Source organism: Laccaria bicolor, genomic scaffold (assembly GCF_000143565.1).
Source record: "Laccaria bicolor S238N-H82 LACBIscaffold_24 genomic scaffold, whole genome shotgun sequence".
In the NCBI taxonomy this organism is placed as follows: domain Eukaryota; kingdom Fungi; phylum Basidiomycota; class Agaricomycetes; order Agaricales; family Hydnangiaceae; genus Laccaria; species Laccaria bicolor.
The window spans coordinates 412,496-426,955 of NW_001889895.1; the positions used below are offsets into that span (position 1 = coordinate 412,496).

General features: G+C 50.1%; 5 protein-coding genes across 5 annotated transcripts; all 5 read right to left on the reverse strand.

Annotated features, from left to right (window-relative positions):
* Positions 1 to 527: 527 nt before the first annotated feature.
* LACBIDRAFT_303559 (uncharacterized protein) lies at positions 528 to 3,423 on the reverse strand (the record flags this gene model as incomplete). The annotated part of the gene is made up of 5 exons (XM_001884179.1): positions 528 to 1,358; positions 1,406 to 2,340; positions 2,392 to 2,908; positions 2,962 to 3,356; positions 3,414 to 3,423. 5 exons carry the CDS (start codon positions 3,421 to 3,423, stop codon positions 528 to 530), a joined length of 2,688 nt encoding a protein of 895 aa, XP_001884214.1.
* Positions 3,424 to 5,238: 1,815 nt separating this feature from the next.
* Positions 5,239 to 6,441, reverse strand: LACBIDRAFT_329950 (uncharacterized protein; the record flags this gene model as incomplete). The annotated part of the gene is made up of 5 exons (XM_001884180.1): positions 5,239 to 5,384; positions 5,537 to 5,698; positions 5,983 to 6,083; positions 6,220 to 6,236; positions 6,361 to 6,441. The coding sequence occupies 5 exons, from the start codon at positions 6,439 to 6,441 to the stop codon at positions 5,239 to 5,241; spliced, it is 507 nt and encodes a 168-aa protein (XP_001884215.1).
* A 2,066-nt stretch (positions 6,442 to 8,507) lies between these two features.
* On the reverse strand, positions 8,508 to 9,837 carry LACBIDRAFT_303561 (uncharacterized protein). Its single transcript, XM_001884181.1, has 3 exons — positions 9,357 to 9,837; positions 9,232 to 9,293; positions 8,508 to 9,173 (listed from the first exon to the last, which is right to left on the reverse strand). Exons 1-3 carry the CDS (start codon positions 9,808 to 9,810, stop codon positions 8,985 to 8,987), a joined length of 705 nt encoding a protein of 234 aa, XP_001884216.1. The 5' UTR covers positions 9,811 to 9,837; the 3' UTR covers positions 8,508 to 8,984.
* A 1,257-nt stretch (positions 9,838 to 11,094) lies between these two features.
* On the reverse strand, positions 11,095 to 11,832 carry LACBIDRAFT_174460 (uncharacterized protein; the record flags this gene model as incomplete). Its single annotated transcript, XM_001884182.1, has 4 exons — positions 11,095 to 11,152; positions 11,213 to 11,400; positions 11,456 to 11,607; positions 11,671 to 11,832. Coding segments are annotated over 3 exons (324 nt in total), but the record flags the coding sequence as incomplete, so codon positions are not given.
* Positions 11,833 to 12,646: 814 nt separating this feature from the next.
* Positions 12,647 to 13,111, reverse strand: LACBIDRAFT_179906 (uncharacterized protein). Its single transcript, XM_001884183.1, has one exon. It carries the CDS (start codon positions 12,832 to 12,834, stop codon positions 12,658 to 12,660), a length of 177 nt encoding a protein of 58 aa, XP_001884218.1. The 5' UTR covers positions 12,835 to 13,111; the 3' UTR covers positions 12,647 to 12,657.
* Positions 13,112 to 14,460: the final 1,349 nt, after the last annotated feature.

Consider the following 14,460-nt stretch of genomic DNA (forward strand, 5'->3'; position numbering starts at 1 on the left):
ACAGAAATGCTCCTCATTTTGACCCAGCGGTCGACTGGGTCCGAGACAAGTTGCTCCGCCGAACATATGAAATCTGGCGAGGTTAATAACAGGCAGACATTCAATCAAGCACAGTCACGCGTTGTCTCCGCGATTTGGTTTGCATCCTGGAGAGAAGGAGCCCTCGCAAAGGACTACTGCCATAGCCAAAGTAAGTTCTGCAGTCGCATTGTAAATACGTATGTGTTGACTCACCCTTTATCAAAGCCAGCAGCACCAATGGTTGACATGAAGAATCTCTGTTCTCTTGACCGCTTGCGACCATTGGAAGCTTTCCACTGTTAGAGTCCTTGTCCCTAGCCGAACACGAAGGTCCCAAGCGAAACGACTCTGTCTTTTCCTTGTCTCTATCACCTGCTCCCCTTTGTTCGTACTACGATGAATTATCAAAGACTGGCTATTCGATTTACATACCTCTACACGCTAGTTATACAGATACAAAAAGTATTATTATAAGGAAGTACAATGTTCATTACCAGACAGCACCCTTATGCCTTTACCCTCGAATTCCGACTCAGGAGCTCACTGAGTTTGTTTGCCGCAACACCCTTCGACAACCTGAAGTCGCTCAAACTTTCAAACTCGCCCTGGCCTTGCCCCAGCCCACTCCCACTTTCACGCCTCCCGGAGAGCATCAGTGAGAACCTCCTCGACCTGCCAGGTGTCCCCGCAGCCTCCTTCGTAGGAGAAGCCGTAACACTGGTGTCCCCTGCATCCCCAGCATCAATCGTCGTACGTGCTGTAACGCTGGTGTTCTGCAATGCAATGGCAGGAAGGGAGAATCGTTTGCTCCTTCTGGCCGTGTCCTCTCGTCTCGCCTTGCGCGGCGAAGAGGCTGGGGAAGAAGCCAAGGAAGGCGTAGGGGTAAACCAAGCTTCTTCACCCTCCTCCTCATGGTTGCCTTCCTCATTGTCCTCCTCCTCTCCTTTCTCGCCCTGCAGCCTCGCCTGCTCCTCAAAATCTTCTAAAATCTGATGATAACTCCTCAGTCTCTGGTGCGGTCGTAACCGGAGTCTCCCTTTCTTCTCTCGATCATCCGCAGTGGCGTCACCATCGAATGAGGCATCGCGGCTGGGTGTGAGGTCCAATGCCATCAGTGCCTGTGGTTGCTTGTCCACAGGGAGTGCGGGCATGGATACCCATGACGGGAGGCTCGATAAAGAGGTAATTGTGTCTGTTGAATTTTCAGGCAGATTTGAAGAGCGTTTTTCTGGAGAGGGTGGGTCGAGAAGGGGGAAAACGGTATCGTAGCACGCGTCACAAGCACGTGCGGGTTTACTCAATTCGTTTTTAGAGTTCGAGTCTGAGATGAAGAATGTCTGGAATCCCATTAGCACTGTGCGAAGCGGGAAGATGGAGTACTCACCCTTCCTGAACAAGCAGCACAGACGCATCGTCCGCAAAGTCGACAGTGATGCCTCCGTCTCCGCCATCCAAACATCTTTCCGCAGCGCATGCACCCTTCCGTTTTGCCATCTGGAATCCAGATTGCTGGAACCCAATGCTCCACCCTGCCCCGTCGCTCCTTCTTGTTGTCCTTGGCCTTCTTCCCCTTTTGACTGCTGTCGCCACTTGCACGCACAGTTCCAAGTCGGTCGTCGGTCAGTGGAAAGGGGAGAGCTTGTAATGAACGGCGAACATGATTTGTGGAAGTCGATGAAGTGAGCGTCGAGTTTGGGTTGGTGATGTTCAACGACACGAGCAACTGGGCTTTAGCTTGCCGAATTTCAGAGCCCCAATCGTCTCGTTCCTCATCGGTGCCAGCATATAGAACGAAACTCCCTTCAGGGCCAAGAAGGTCGAGTCTCCCCAACTCGTCAGGGCTAATGATCACCTCTAAATCCACGAGCTCCGCACGTCCTTTATACACCCACCGCTCTTCCGCGCTTGTGTTACGTTTTATGGGGCTATGGAGTGGTGGCTGGAATGACTTGCGTTGAGGTTTGCTGGGTGTGACCGGTTTTGAAGAGGACACGTCCGCTGATGACGGATTAAATGTCGGAAGCTCTGCCTCACTCTTACTCCTAGTCCTAGCCATGGCAGGCGCACTCGTCTTACTCCAGTCCCATGAGGTATCTGAGGCGTCCGCGGGCGCCAACCACACAATGCAATCAGAGAACAGGAGAAATTCACGCTCCTTAGGTGATTCACTCCGCTCCATTTGGAGGAGGGGGCCACGCTTAAGGAGGGTGCGTCCAGGGGTAATGAGCTGGAATGGAAGATTTGGAGTGGCACGCTGCAATGCAAGGAGGGCGAGAGTCTGTGCATGAGTATGCAGGGATGTATTCAATGAGAGGGTTACTATATCCCAATTAGTGAAAAACCATCAAAGATAAAACGCGTTTGACTCACTTTTTGACACGAGACTATGGACGATTACAAGGCGGCCATGTTCGGGGTCGTCTCGATCTGTGCAGTTGATCAGATCCTTCAAGAGAAGTAGGTAGCGTGGACAGCGTTGCACAATGGACAAAAGCCAGTCGCGCAGCTTCAGTTTCCCGCAACGAGGGTCTGCTTCCTGTGACTGGAGGAATGTTGCAAATGTTTGGTTGTAATGTGGGTTCGGGTGAGTTGTCGTGGGTGGCGTGATAAGTTCATTCAGGGCAGAAATCGTGGATGGAAATGCGGTCACAAAGGGGGTATACAGGGACAAGTAAGGAAAATGTGAAAGAAGGATGGGAGAAAGTGGTGGGGTATCTTGGAAGGAGTTCGATGCAGTAGAATCAGACAACAGAGTGGTCAATGCAGAGAGAAAAGAGCGATGAAGATTCCATATGTCTATGAAATTTGAAAAGATGGATGTGAGTGCTGAACGATTTAGCAGAGGTTCCGGGGTATCAAGAGATGCGATAATTGGTGTGAGGAAGTGCTGTGAGTCGCTTTAGTTGAGAAAGCAAGATAGGGCTACGGTACGAATCTCACCGAATATATTAGTTCCAACCCATCAACGTAAGCTTTCTCTGTCGCGTGGAATTCTTCAACGACCTTTTGTCGCTTCGCGCTGCGAGAGTTATCGACAGGCTTCACACTTGAATCACGACGTCTGACTCTTCGTCTCGGTGACTCGACAGATGTAGGTCGCCCACTGAGTCCCCTACTGCCGTTAACGTTTCTCATGAGACTTGGCGATGCCTCATCTTCAGGGAGGGAGTCAAATGACGCAACGCTCACGACAGACTGTCGGTGCACCAACGAAGGTGCACTCGGGAGAGATATCCTCCGGAATGGAAGATATGTAGACCTGTGTGGCGACTGAATCGGCCTGATTCCTGCTTCAGAGCCGGGAAAGTTCACACTCGACGGCGGGGCAGTTGTTGCTAGAGAACAAAGATGAGAATGGTTGTTAGATATCGTCACAATCCAGCTCAACTTACCTGAGGACATTCGCCGCGAATATCAGTGCAACCCTGGTCGCGTTTCTTGGGCAACTTGGCTTGAGAGAGGATTATCCGCGACGATATCCTTCCTCTGCATGAGGCAGACCTCAGCCGACTCTTTTTGGAATTCAAGATTCGATTGTCTATCATGACCTTTACAATCAAACACGCCGACCTTGTTCGAATGAAACAAACACGCAGTTGAGGGGAATCGTCAGTTCAAGTCTCGCCACTGTGGTATTGAGGTTTCAAAGCGACAGGTATTGTCAATGTGACCACACCATTAATTAGTACTTACACGCCAATTGAATTATTTTGATGCTGCAGGCGTCTCCCTGAGTGTCCACTTGACAGCCGTCAAATCCCTTAAAAGGGACTTCTTCCCTTCAATACCCCCTTCAATCAAATCCTTTCACATCGAATAGATAAGACTAGTACTCAAGAGGCGGTCTTTTACAGGATGCATTCAGAAGCGTTGACTAAGATTCCGACGTAGGTCGGGGAGTACTCGGATGTCGCACCGTTGAAAAAGCTTCTTGCTTCACACACTCGCCCACAAGCATAGGAGTTCCGAGTAGTACTGACAAGCTGCGAACCGATGACATTCGTCGGCGAGATATCGGTGAAATGAGGGACGAAGCGTCGACGGAGGCTGGGAGCAATGAATGCTTATTTCGGGTTCCATGTCAACATTATCAGATAAAACAATAATAAAAATAACCTTTCATCATAATGGTTTCGTGGCTGGGAGATACTAATAGCACATGGTAAGCACTGCAGGGGGACAACACAGGAGGTGGTGCAGGAAAAGAAAGACGAAAGAAAAAGCATACGGAGTAAAATATTCCGCCGTGCACACACACATGGAGGCTTTATCAACAGAGACGCTTGTGGACGATTGAAGCCGGCGCCGTTGCGTCGCGAGAGTTCTCAGAAGAGCATTGCCCAGAGCAAAGAATGTGACAGAATATTCATATGTTTTCCTAGATGTTCCACCATCAAAGATTTCGAGATATAGAACATTGCCTGATAAATCTTTTCAGGTGAATTTCCCACTGTGATATGGAAGTATTACTTACCCTCCTCCATGGGAATTTAGAAGCCCATGTCTGAGAAATAAGCATCGGCAAGAGGGAAAACGCTAGCCGCAGTTGTTTTTCCAGAGAAGCGCTTTGCCAAGAACGGTCATCGATCATCGTCGGAACAGCGAAAACCCAAAGAATCGGTTTTAACAGCAAACTTTGGCTTCATACAGCCAAGACGACATGAAAAGAAAGCCAACAAAGGGCGCTGAGAAAATGTGGATGCAATCGGAAAGGAGAGGCATAGCCGCCTCCATGAGAATTATCCATTTTGAACACCGCGGCTGGCACAACAAAGTTCCAGGGCCCAGAGCCTCTTTAGGTGAAATTGTGTCCGTGATATTTTCTTGTCACCGCGAGATGGAAGCCGTGGCCCGTGGGGCATCAGGGAAATACCAACAGGGCCGTAGTCTGCCGCAGTACGGTGCGGATCGATGCGTTCATTCACATGTAGTTCTCGTGAAAGCACACGTAAATGAAAGAGAGCAATTGCTTCAGGCTCTTGGTTGCCTTGGAAGACCTTCAAGTTCCGCCGTTCATCTTTTTTTTTTCGTGTGGATCGAGTGATCATCGGCTTGGAGGGGCCGAGGCTTGCTGACTGAATTGGGGCTATTCTCAGCACGCTGAAGGGACAGGGTTCGGAAGGCGTGAAACACTTTCTCTCAGGCTCAAAGGAGACCGTTTTGCCTCAGGTGCTGTGTCTCCACGAGACGATCCAATTTACACAAAAGGATCATGTTTCAGGGATCCAAGAGCAGACAGTACGCATTGTCGAGGGTTTTGTAAAAGTTTGCATGGCCGAGGGAAGGAAGGATTTCGCACTGGGAGTTGTCAAGGGCGTCATGAATGTCGTATGGTGAGAACGGCGCGCGCCTAGTTGTGTCATCTGGCAAAAGACGGAGACTTTTGACACAACTCCAAAGATCTATGAGAGATTTCTTCGGGATGTTTCTAGCGGTGTTCCCAAGACGAATGACCCCAAGCCATCTTCATACCGATGAAAATGCCACAACTCCAGGAGTGAGAAGATTCACACACCATAGACAAGGAGCGCTATTCCAATTTGACATCCATCATCATTATGCGCGCAGCCGCTGTTGTGCTGCCTGGCAGTTGACCCAAACCTTGGATTTCCAATTCGTAGGGGACCTGGTGTCGTCGACAGCGCCATCGAGGCGAAAGGCAGGTCAGATGACGACACTAAAACAACAGATGTGTTTTCAGCACTTTCAGGGCCCCAAATGTCCGTTTTCTGGTGGCAAGTTGATTGTTTGCCGGCGCCGCTAAATAACTGAGTTGCCGTGCCTCACCTCAGGTTTTCATAGCTCAGGCGCCCCTTGAACCCTACCTGAGCTAACGGATAAGATCAAATCTCAGGGTCACGCTCCGTCCGATGTTTATCATTTTCGGCAGAGCTCGCTGACCAGTTACGGAACTCCGTTGGTGGGTGAAGCGTTTAGCGCTGATGATCATCTCAAGCGTACGTTCAACGTCCAACGCTGATCGATGATCCACCATCATGATGCAACCTTCACGAACATGGGCCAGAGCACCCGAACTGCGGTAGTTGGTGGTAGTGTAGATACTAAGGAAGAAACGTCGAAGACGCCCTAAAGTCCTCATCACCCACCCAATTCCCTCAGCCCGTCGAACCGTGGCATCCAGATGTCACTGGGAGAAAAAAACCGAAGTCTCGCCATTCGGACACGATCATAGCTCACAATCTACATCTCGAAATCTATACACACGATGTTGGCATGTCCGATATTCAATGATCATGACCAGCCTTGGATTCGCGACAAATCGGCCTTTCATCTCTCCCCACAATATTCTAGACCGAGCAAGACACCAGGACGCCTCACCTTTCTCTCTAACGTGCTTCCCTCGCATTCAGATTGGGACGGACTATTCCTTTCGCGTGCTGGTTTCTCACAGGCCGCCATGATATCACCATATGCGGAGCAACTCTCTCACTGGCCTCTCACAAGACTGAAAGAAAACAAAGGCTATCACTTGGCCTTGCAATAGGTCTGACAGCAGGGTTTGGGATCGTCATCAATTGCGCCACATATGGATGGGCGCAGCGGTGAGAATCCAAAGTCATTAAGTGTGAGCTTACTGAAAAAGGCCAACTGCGAGGATCCAATTCAACCCGCGGAAAGACAACGTCTGAACGTGGATGGGGTGCTCTTACAAATCTCATCAAATCATGCAAATACAAGATATTGCATTTCGCGTCAAGTGCCTGTGGGCAATCGAATTAATCAAGGACCTTTGATACAATGATGATAGCGACGCGGCGGTGGGGGAGTGAGTCCTTCAATAGGACTTAGGAGGCTGCACCACCATCGAAAACCTTGGAAACTCCGCACTGTCTGCCACCCGACGCTATGGGTATACTGTCTTTGAAAGTTATCGGATTGTAGCGAGATCATGATCGCAAAATCAGGAAATAACTAGGCATTTTACAAAGCATCTGGACTACTCAAGTCGATATCGATGGAAGGTGCGATCATTGTTCGCGATAGCCTCTGGAATCTACCCCTTCCACGGTGATACTTATAGTACAAGATGAAGTTACTCGATAGACGTTCTTAGCCTCGTGTGTAGATCGTACCCCAATTCGTGTAAACCAACAGCAACGCAAGGTGTGAAAAAAAAAAAAACACAATGCCTTCTTTAAAAATTCCCCTTGTCAAATGTTATAACAAATTCAAGCCACCACCAGTGCCTCAAGCCTCATTGCGAACAATGCCACGCACGAATGTGAACGTGGAGCTCCGTTTAGTAAGCACAAAGGAATGTCACGGTGCAGCCCGAACTTTGTCCTCTACAGCTTAAAACGCACACGAACGTGTAATCATCCGCGCGTTCCGCCCGTGCGTATGGTCACCTCGCCAGTGCGTCTTCTCTGAGCTGTGCGAAGGAGCTGATGTGGTTCCCTGCGCACCGGTCGGCCCGTCCCGCGCTGTGGGAGTAGGTTAGCATATACAGATTCTCTTCCAAGTTCCAGCAACCCATAACGCGTACGGAGTCGGACAAACTGCGGCGCATACTCGCCAGCTCCAACTTCATCTCATAGAGTAAAGTTGGGTTAGAGCGTATCACTATCAGAGAATGCAAAAAGTGGCGATAGCAATGGAGAGAGCACAAGTTGAGATTGGGGCGTACGGCGAGAGAGCGCCTGATCTCGAATTGAGCGCAGATTCCTCAGCTGGGCACAGACCGTGACGCGGTGATTATCAATTTTGTGCATGGGAAGGTCTTGAGCTCGCGCTAGTACAGATATTGAGGGGCCAGGGGAAGGAGGGGGGGTGGTGACACTGCCAAGTTTCGTATCGCCCCGAAATCGAATGAATGCCATGACGCTCAGTTCCGCTAACCTCGCTTCGTCCCGCCTCGCACGCTATTGTCCTTCCTTGTTGCGGGCACACGCGCACACGAAAGGTCCTGATTGCATAGAGGAAAAATTTTGACTAAGCCCCTTGCCTAGATTCGAATTTCGACGTGGCACGTCTGCTGACCAGCGAAGCTTGAGAGAATGCGCTGTCTTCGAAAAATCGAAAAAGCGCTACTTGGGCAGATGACCAGGACCCAGCCAGGACCAGGGGGGGGCGGTGTGGACGTTTCTGACCTTGTCTTGTGAAAGTCCCTTTCGTTCCATCCCCAGAAGGGGTTGTGCACTCATTATAAGGTTGTAAAGAAAACGGACTTTGGGTTGTTCCGTGGCATGCCGAGCGGAAGTGTACACAACAGCAAGTACAAAGGCGCCCACCAATGGGAGTTCCGGAGGGCAGCCATGAGCGTGAGTAAGACGCTTTTCCCATGGAATCGCACGAGCTTCGGGTGACAGACATCGTACTTGTCACTTTTTTTTTGCACCCTGAGGTTCTATTCTGGTTGTGTGCGTAGAAAACGAGGAGTGCCTACGTCAAGTTCTGACTTGACTTGACTGGAGACAAACATTCCAGTACAACATCCTCAAGTTTATGGCTGTGTGCCGAGCAAGTTCGAAAATCGCGTGCATTGCATGCTCGAGCGTTACGTTTTGATTGAATGTATATATACGGTAGCTGGATGCCACATTATAGGTAAGAATAAGTAATATGAAGTTGATAAATTTGGGGTGGTTCGTAAAAAAGGCGTTTTCGAGAAAACAGCGTGAATGGTGGTCGGGATAATGCGTTGTGTGATGAAGAGTGTGGTAGTACAAATGCTGATGATGCTTTTTGGTGGTGCAGTTGAGAATGCTGGGTTCTAAGTGATGATGGTGTTGTGTACAGATGTGACCAAGACGAATTGCGGTGATTAGCACGAAAGCCTAGTGCAGGATGGATGGCTTTTGAGGTAAAATAGATGTAAACGGCCATAAGGTGGGCGATGCAGAAGGGAGGGGGCGAAGAGGGGCGAAGAGTCCCGGTGTTGGTAGCCTTCACAAGAAGACGATGCAAGGAAGAAAACGATGCAAGGAAGAAGGGTGGGTGGATCACTCGAAAGCGTATTCCACGGCCACGGAGCAAGCTTCGTTGGCTTTGGCATCTAGCCCATGTTGGCGCAGACTTTGCTGAGTAAAAAAAGATGCGTCGCACGCAGGACAGGAGTGCATCCCAAGCGAGACTGCGCTAGCCGCCCCCTGAGATGCCTGCGAACGTGATCGTTTGGATGTGTGGGATACCTAGAGGAAGGTCAGTTATTTGATGTTCTCCACACGTAAAGACGCGGGTTTGACTTACGTTATCATCGTCCTCCTCATCACAAGCGAGCTTGCGCTTCAATGATGATGGTAGGTGGGGTTCTAACAAGCGAAGGGAATCAGCAAGCGAACACAAGGAGGAACTACTGTAAACGCCGGACATACCTGAGAAAGTGGCGCCGATGGATGAGGAGAAATTCTCGCGCCACGCAAGGATGCGTTTCATTCTGACAGAGTACGTTTCTGTAGACGACTCTGCTCGTGTCTGCTCGTGGGATTGGGATGATTCTAGATGTTCTGGTGGGATGTCCGAGGAGCAATAGGAGGAACAGGATGGTTCCTCAGTTGACAGCTGCGACGCAGAATCTTCTGACGAAGAATCGTCGCACGAAGAGGAGGCGGCAACTGAGGAGTCGTTGATGACGGAGGTGATTCGACGAGGTGGGGGTGGTGGGCCCTCGACGAGCTCTATAACTTGTACGGTATGCTGCTGGCGCAAGTAGACGTGGCGTGGAGTGAATTTTTGCTGTGGCAGGCTGCGGAGGAGAATGTCGGAGGAGGCGTCTGAGAGGGGCATGCTGGGGACAATCATTCTGTTGTGGTGGTGAAGAGCGAACATGGTGTTCTTGAGAGAGCTTTCTTGAGAAGAGAGAGAAAGCAGGGTTGGCACGCTTATAGCATGCGTATTTTGTAGTAGTTCTTAACCGGAGTGACTTCTTGGGTGACCTCTTGGGTGCATAGCAAAAATCTGGCAGAAGATCCATCTGACATATCCACGATTATCCAAGAGTCCGATCGAAGATTCAAGATTTTCTCACGTGCCCTCGTTTCCTTTCTTTGCCGCTTCGGGTTTAGTCGCTGAACCAGGCAACACGTAAATCGAGATCCCCTTATCAGATTTCCGTATTTGGTTCTATAACCTCTTCTCACCTGATCCTTGCTCATAAAATCCATATCCTCCGGATTCCCACTCAACAAACAAACCCGCAAGTTGTCCTCACGCCCTTCAAATCCAGGGATGCCCAATTTAAATCACCCGTCTCCTTACTTACCGTACACCATACATAAGCTCACTTCCGTTTTGCCGACATGAAATCATCAAACGGCGCGCCCCAAAGGTTCGCTGGTAACATATCAACATGCATCACCATCTGCAACCTGAAGCGCACGTCGTAACTTCCATATAGCGTGATAATCATGAGCCTACGACCAACGCCTCCTTCCCACGCAACATCTTTCGCCCCCCACGGCTTACCCAGAAAGGTGTAATCATGGTCTCATTGGGGCAAGCCACACCTCCGCCGCCTCAAATTGGTCAATCAACTCGCGCAGAACGGCTCCTTCGGAATGAAGCTGCCTCATCGCTGTCAGAGCCTGCAGGGAAAAGGCACACACACACACGACCCATTTCAGTTATATCATTAACAATAAGAAAAAAACCGTGCCGCTTACCACGTCCCAGAACCTGAAACCCCTCTCTACCTCCAGCTTGGGATACTTGACACCCGTGAACGTTTCCTCACAAATTTCGAGCGCCAACGCCTTGGCCTCCTTAACGCCCTCAGCATTAGGATCCCGAACCCTAGTCCGGTTGTTAATGTGAGTCAGGGCATCAAGATACACCTTGGCGAGAATGCCGAATCCGGTGTTAACCTCAGTTTGGAACGGAAGTGAGAGTGTGATGTCTAACAAATCATCCCGTGCTCGTCGAGCATCATTTCGGAGGAGCATATTCAGCGAAGTGACTTCCAGCAGGGTCCTAAGCGCCCGTGTGAGAGACCGTACAAACGAGTTGAACACCAACAGCTCTCGAGACAGAGGCGCGGACCAAGGTTGCGGCTACATGAAAAAGTTGCATGAGTAACCGTTGCTTACACTGAAGCCCGTACAACCCACCTTGAAGTTGAGCGGCACAATACTAAGCACCCGCATCACAAGGAGCATTGATGACTTTTCATCATCTAGAAGAGCCGAATTGTCAACACAAGTTCAGTTCCTGTAAGACAATGTTTGAAACGCACCTGTCCCAAAGCTCGGCCCACCACTGAAGGCTCGGCCAGACCAGAGATGGCCATGCATTACTCCTGCCCTGACGAGCTCAAGGAACAAGTAAAGGGGGTCTTGGAACTTGTCATTGACGCGGGCCAGCTTAATGGCCTGGTTCATCGCACGCGCCAGCGGAGAATGCGTATGCGAGTTCAACAAAAATCTGTTTGGGCATCCAATTATCAGTCAATTTCAGGAGCAGATAAAAATAAACCCACCCTCGTAGTTCCAAGAAACGCCAGATGACGTTCGCCACAACCTCGTCCTTTTTTTCGAGGGGGATAGGGGGGCTGCTCTTGACTTTGGTTCGCGCGGCCAGGCGTTCCGTTGCCGTCGCACCCAAACACAAAGCAAAGTCGATGGTAGATGACTGATACAGGTGAAAGTCAGCTAACCACTCATGGACGATTCTTCTCAAGAAAAGAGACTTACGTTTTGCCTCCTCAATTCCTCCTCCACAACCGAATAAACAACGTTCCACCCAGCCACCCGTTCGGCAAGCTGAGCCGTCTGCGGAGAGTTGTGCTGGACGGGTTTTTGGTTGTGTCCAGTGGGCTGCTCGAACCAGAAGAAACCCTGAACTTTCTTGTTGGCCCAAAAGTTGAAAGCAACGCTGCTGACGAGGGCAAGCGCCGTGGCTCTTGGCCCAGTTTGGCCATCGGTGATCACTTCCTTGACGAAGCGTTTGTACTCTGTAGTTTCGCCGTTGTCCAAAGGGGGGTTCTCGATGATCTGTCCGCTCGTCAGCCAGACGAGAGCCTGGGGTCCTAACAGCCCACGAGAAAGATAAAAGTATATCTCATCCGGCAACCTATTGGTGAATATCTCGTGGAGATCCTGCGGAATGTCTGCAGCGGTCGGATGGTGAGGATGGTGGTTTGGGTGGCTGTGGGTAGCGGGAGAGGTGATTGCCAGTGGGAGTGGTAAAACCGTGCCTTCCGATGAGAGAATGAGAGAGTATTTGATCATGGAACGTGTCCGAGCATAGTGGTCCGAGTATTGAATGGATTTTACGGCGGGATGTTCGGCGAAAGCGGACACTGCGGCGTGTCCCGACTTGTAGTACTTGACCATGTCGACTGTGGCTTTGAGTGCTTGTTCATGGATAGTTGGTGGGAAAGGCGGCGAGTGATCAAAGCCAACGAGAATACCAATGTCGAGAAACTGATCCTCCGATACTCCTAGGTCTTGTAGGAAAGTCCGCTTTGAGGTATACTGAAAGGAGGGGCTGGCCGAGGTTAAGTCGAGAGAGGTGATAAGCTTGTCGACGCTGGGGTAGAGGAGGGTATCCGTGGGCCCGTAGATGGCATGTATGTACGACTTGGAATGGCGTTGGAGGTAGATTAACTAAAGGGGGCGAGCAACAGGTCAGAATATCAACAAATTAACAGGGTGAATTGGCCGCATACCTGAGCCCAAGCTACATAGGGAGCAATGATGAAATCCACGTTCCTATGCCGGAAAATCCTAAGCACCATCCTCCAGAGGTCCCACTGGGCGAAACTACTCCGTCCCTCAAACAATTTTGTTGCGGCTTCCTCCTGACCAGCCTCGTATTTTGCCCACGCGTCACGTCGGTCTCTGCACGCCTCGGCATGCTCCAAATGATGGTTCTGCTTCCACCGCTTGTTAGGGATAAGGCCAGGGAAAACGAAAACGGGTTTAATCCGCAGTTTTTCAAGGGCGCGCAGGTCAGATTCGATGCGCTGTGTGAGCGCCAAAGGCAAACCGCCAGTGGCAGCGAGCAAGGGCTCCCTCGAAGGAGGGTTGTCCGTCAGTTGTTGGAGGTAATAGGACGCATCGATACCAAGTCGGGAATCTGAGAGCACGGAGAGCGGAAGAGTTTGCAGGTGTTTTCGTTCAAAGAGGTAGTCTGTATCACAGGAAAAAAGTCAGCGAACTTTGTCTTGCTGGGTTGACTGAGCAAACCAGATGTCATGTCATGGTTGACGACTCTCACTTTCAAGATGCTTGATAGGCATTGAGGCGGGTGGACGCTCGTCAGCGAGTGGTCGACGGCGAGGAGGGTGTAGTCGTTGTCAACGACGATGCAACGTCAACAACTCTTGTGCTTACGTAATGAAGGTTGAAACTGACGCTCAACCACTTTCTTCCTCCCCGTGGCATCCATCATCAACTGGGCGAGCGATTGGAGTCGCCGTCTCTCTATTGACCTCCCAACGAAAAAAAAAGTGTTGTTGAGTTTTCTTGTTCGTTAACCCTTAAGGCGGAATTTCCAGCGGAACAATCTTGACGCTTGGGGATCCCTCAATGAACTCAACAACTCCGCGATGCGCTGTTGTGCACAACTTGTAACAACGTGGCATACGGAACAGTGTCCATGCAATTGTATTTTTTACCCATTTTCTCCGTTGAGTTTCTTTTTCTGAGGGCATTTCTTCAATTTCTCACCAGGCGTAAACCCAGCTGTCCTTGCCATCCCACGATTGCTCTACTTCATCCTCAACCCTATCCGTTGACGTCGGATTCCATGGAGCTATGACATTTGTTTCTATTCGCTCGAACTCAGACACCTGTGTACTTTTTTCCCACTTGTTGGTATCAAAATTATGGGGTACCTGATATCCTGGACACCATCTTCGACGGACTTCGGATTTATCTGGCTTCCTGACTTGGCACTGCACATTCCAAGCACATTCCGCTGTCTATGCACAGCAACGTTCCATCTGGTTGGCTCATTTACATCTTCTCGAATCTCTTCACACCAAAGCTGCACACTCTTCCCAAAATTCACACGCAAATATCGCCGAAACAACAGTATCGGACTCGTCTCCCCTGCATTCGAGCACCCTCACTAGCGACCGGCGTCTTAAAGCGCTAACTTGTCATTAATAATGTCGGTAAGGCAACATCTGGTAATTTCTTTTACTATTATAGATCATGCCGTTTCACTGAACCTGAACCGTTGCTCCTTCACAGGTTTGCGGTCTAAGAATTACTACTAACTCACCCTTGCTGTGATTCGGCAGGTGTTGTTGTGTCCAAACTATCCACAACCAAGATACACACGTCGGAGATTTATCGGCGCAGCTGTCTGTAAGTTTGTGACAATCGCTAACACGGATTCAAACGCTAACTATGTACTCCTTATTTTACGGAGCGATAGCGCCGAGGCCGCGCCGCATACTTGAGGCTCTCAATTTGATTGTTAGATTGCAGGCCCAGCGAAGTTATATCCTGCCTATTCGCAGAAAACCCATCG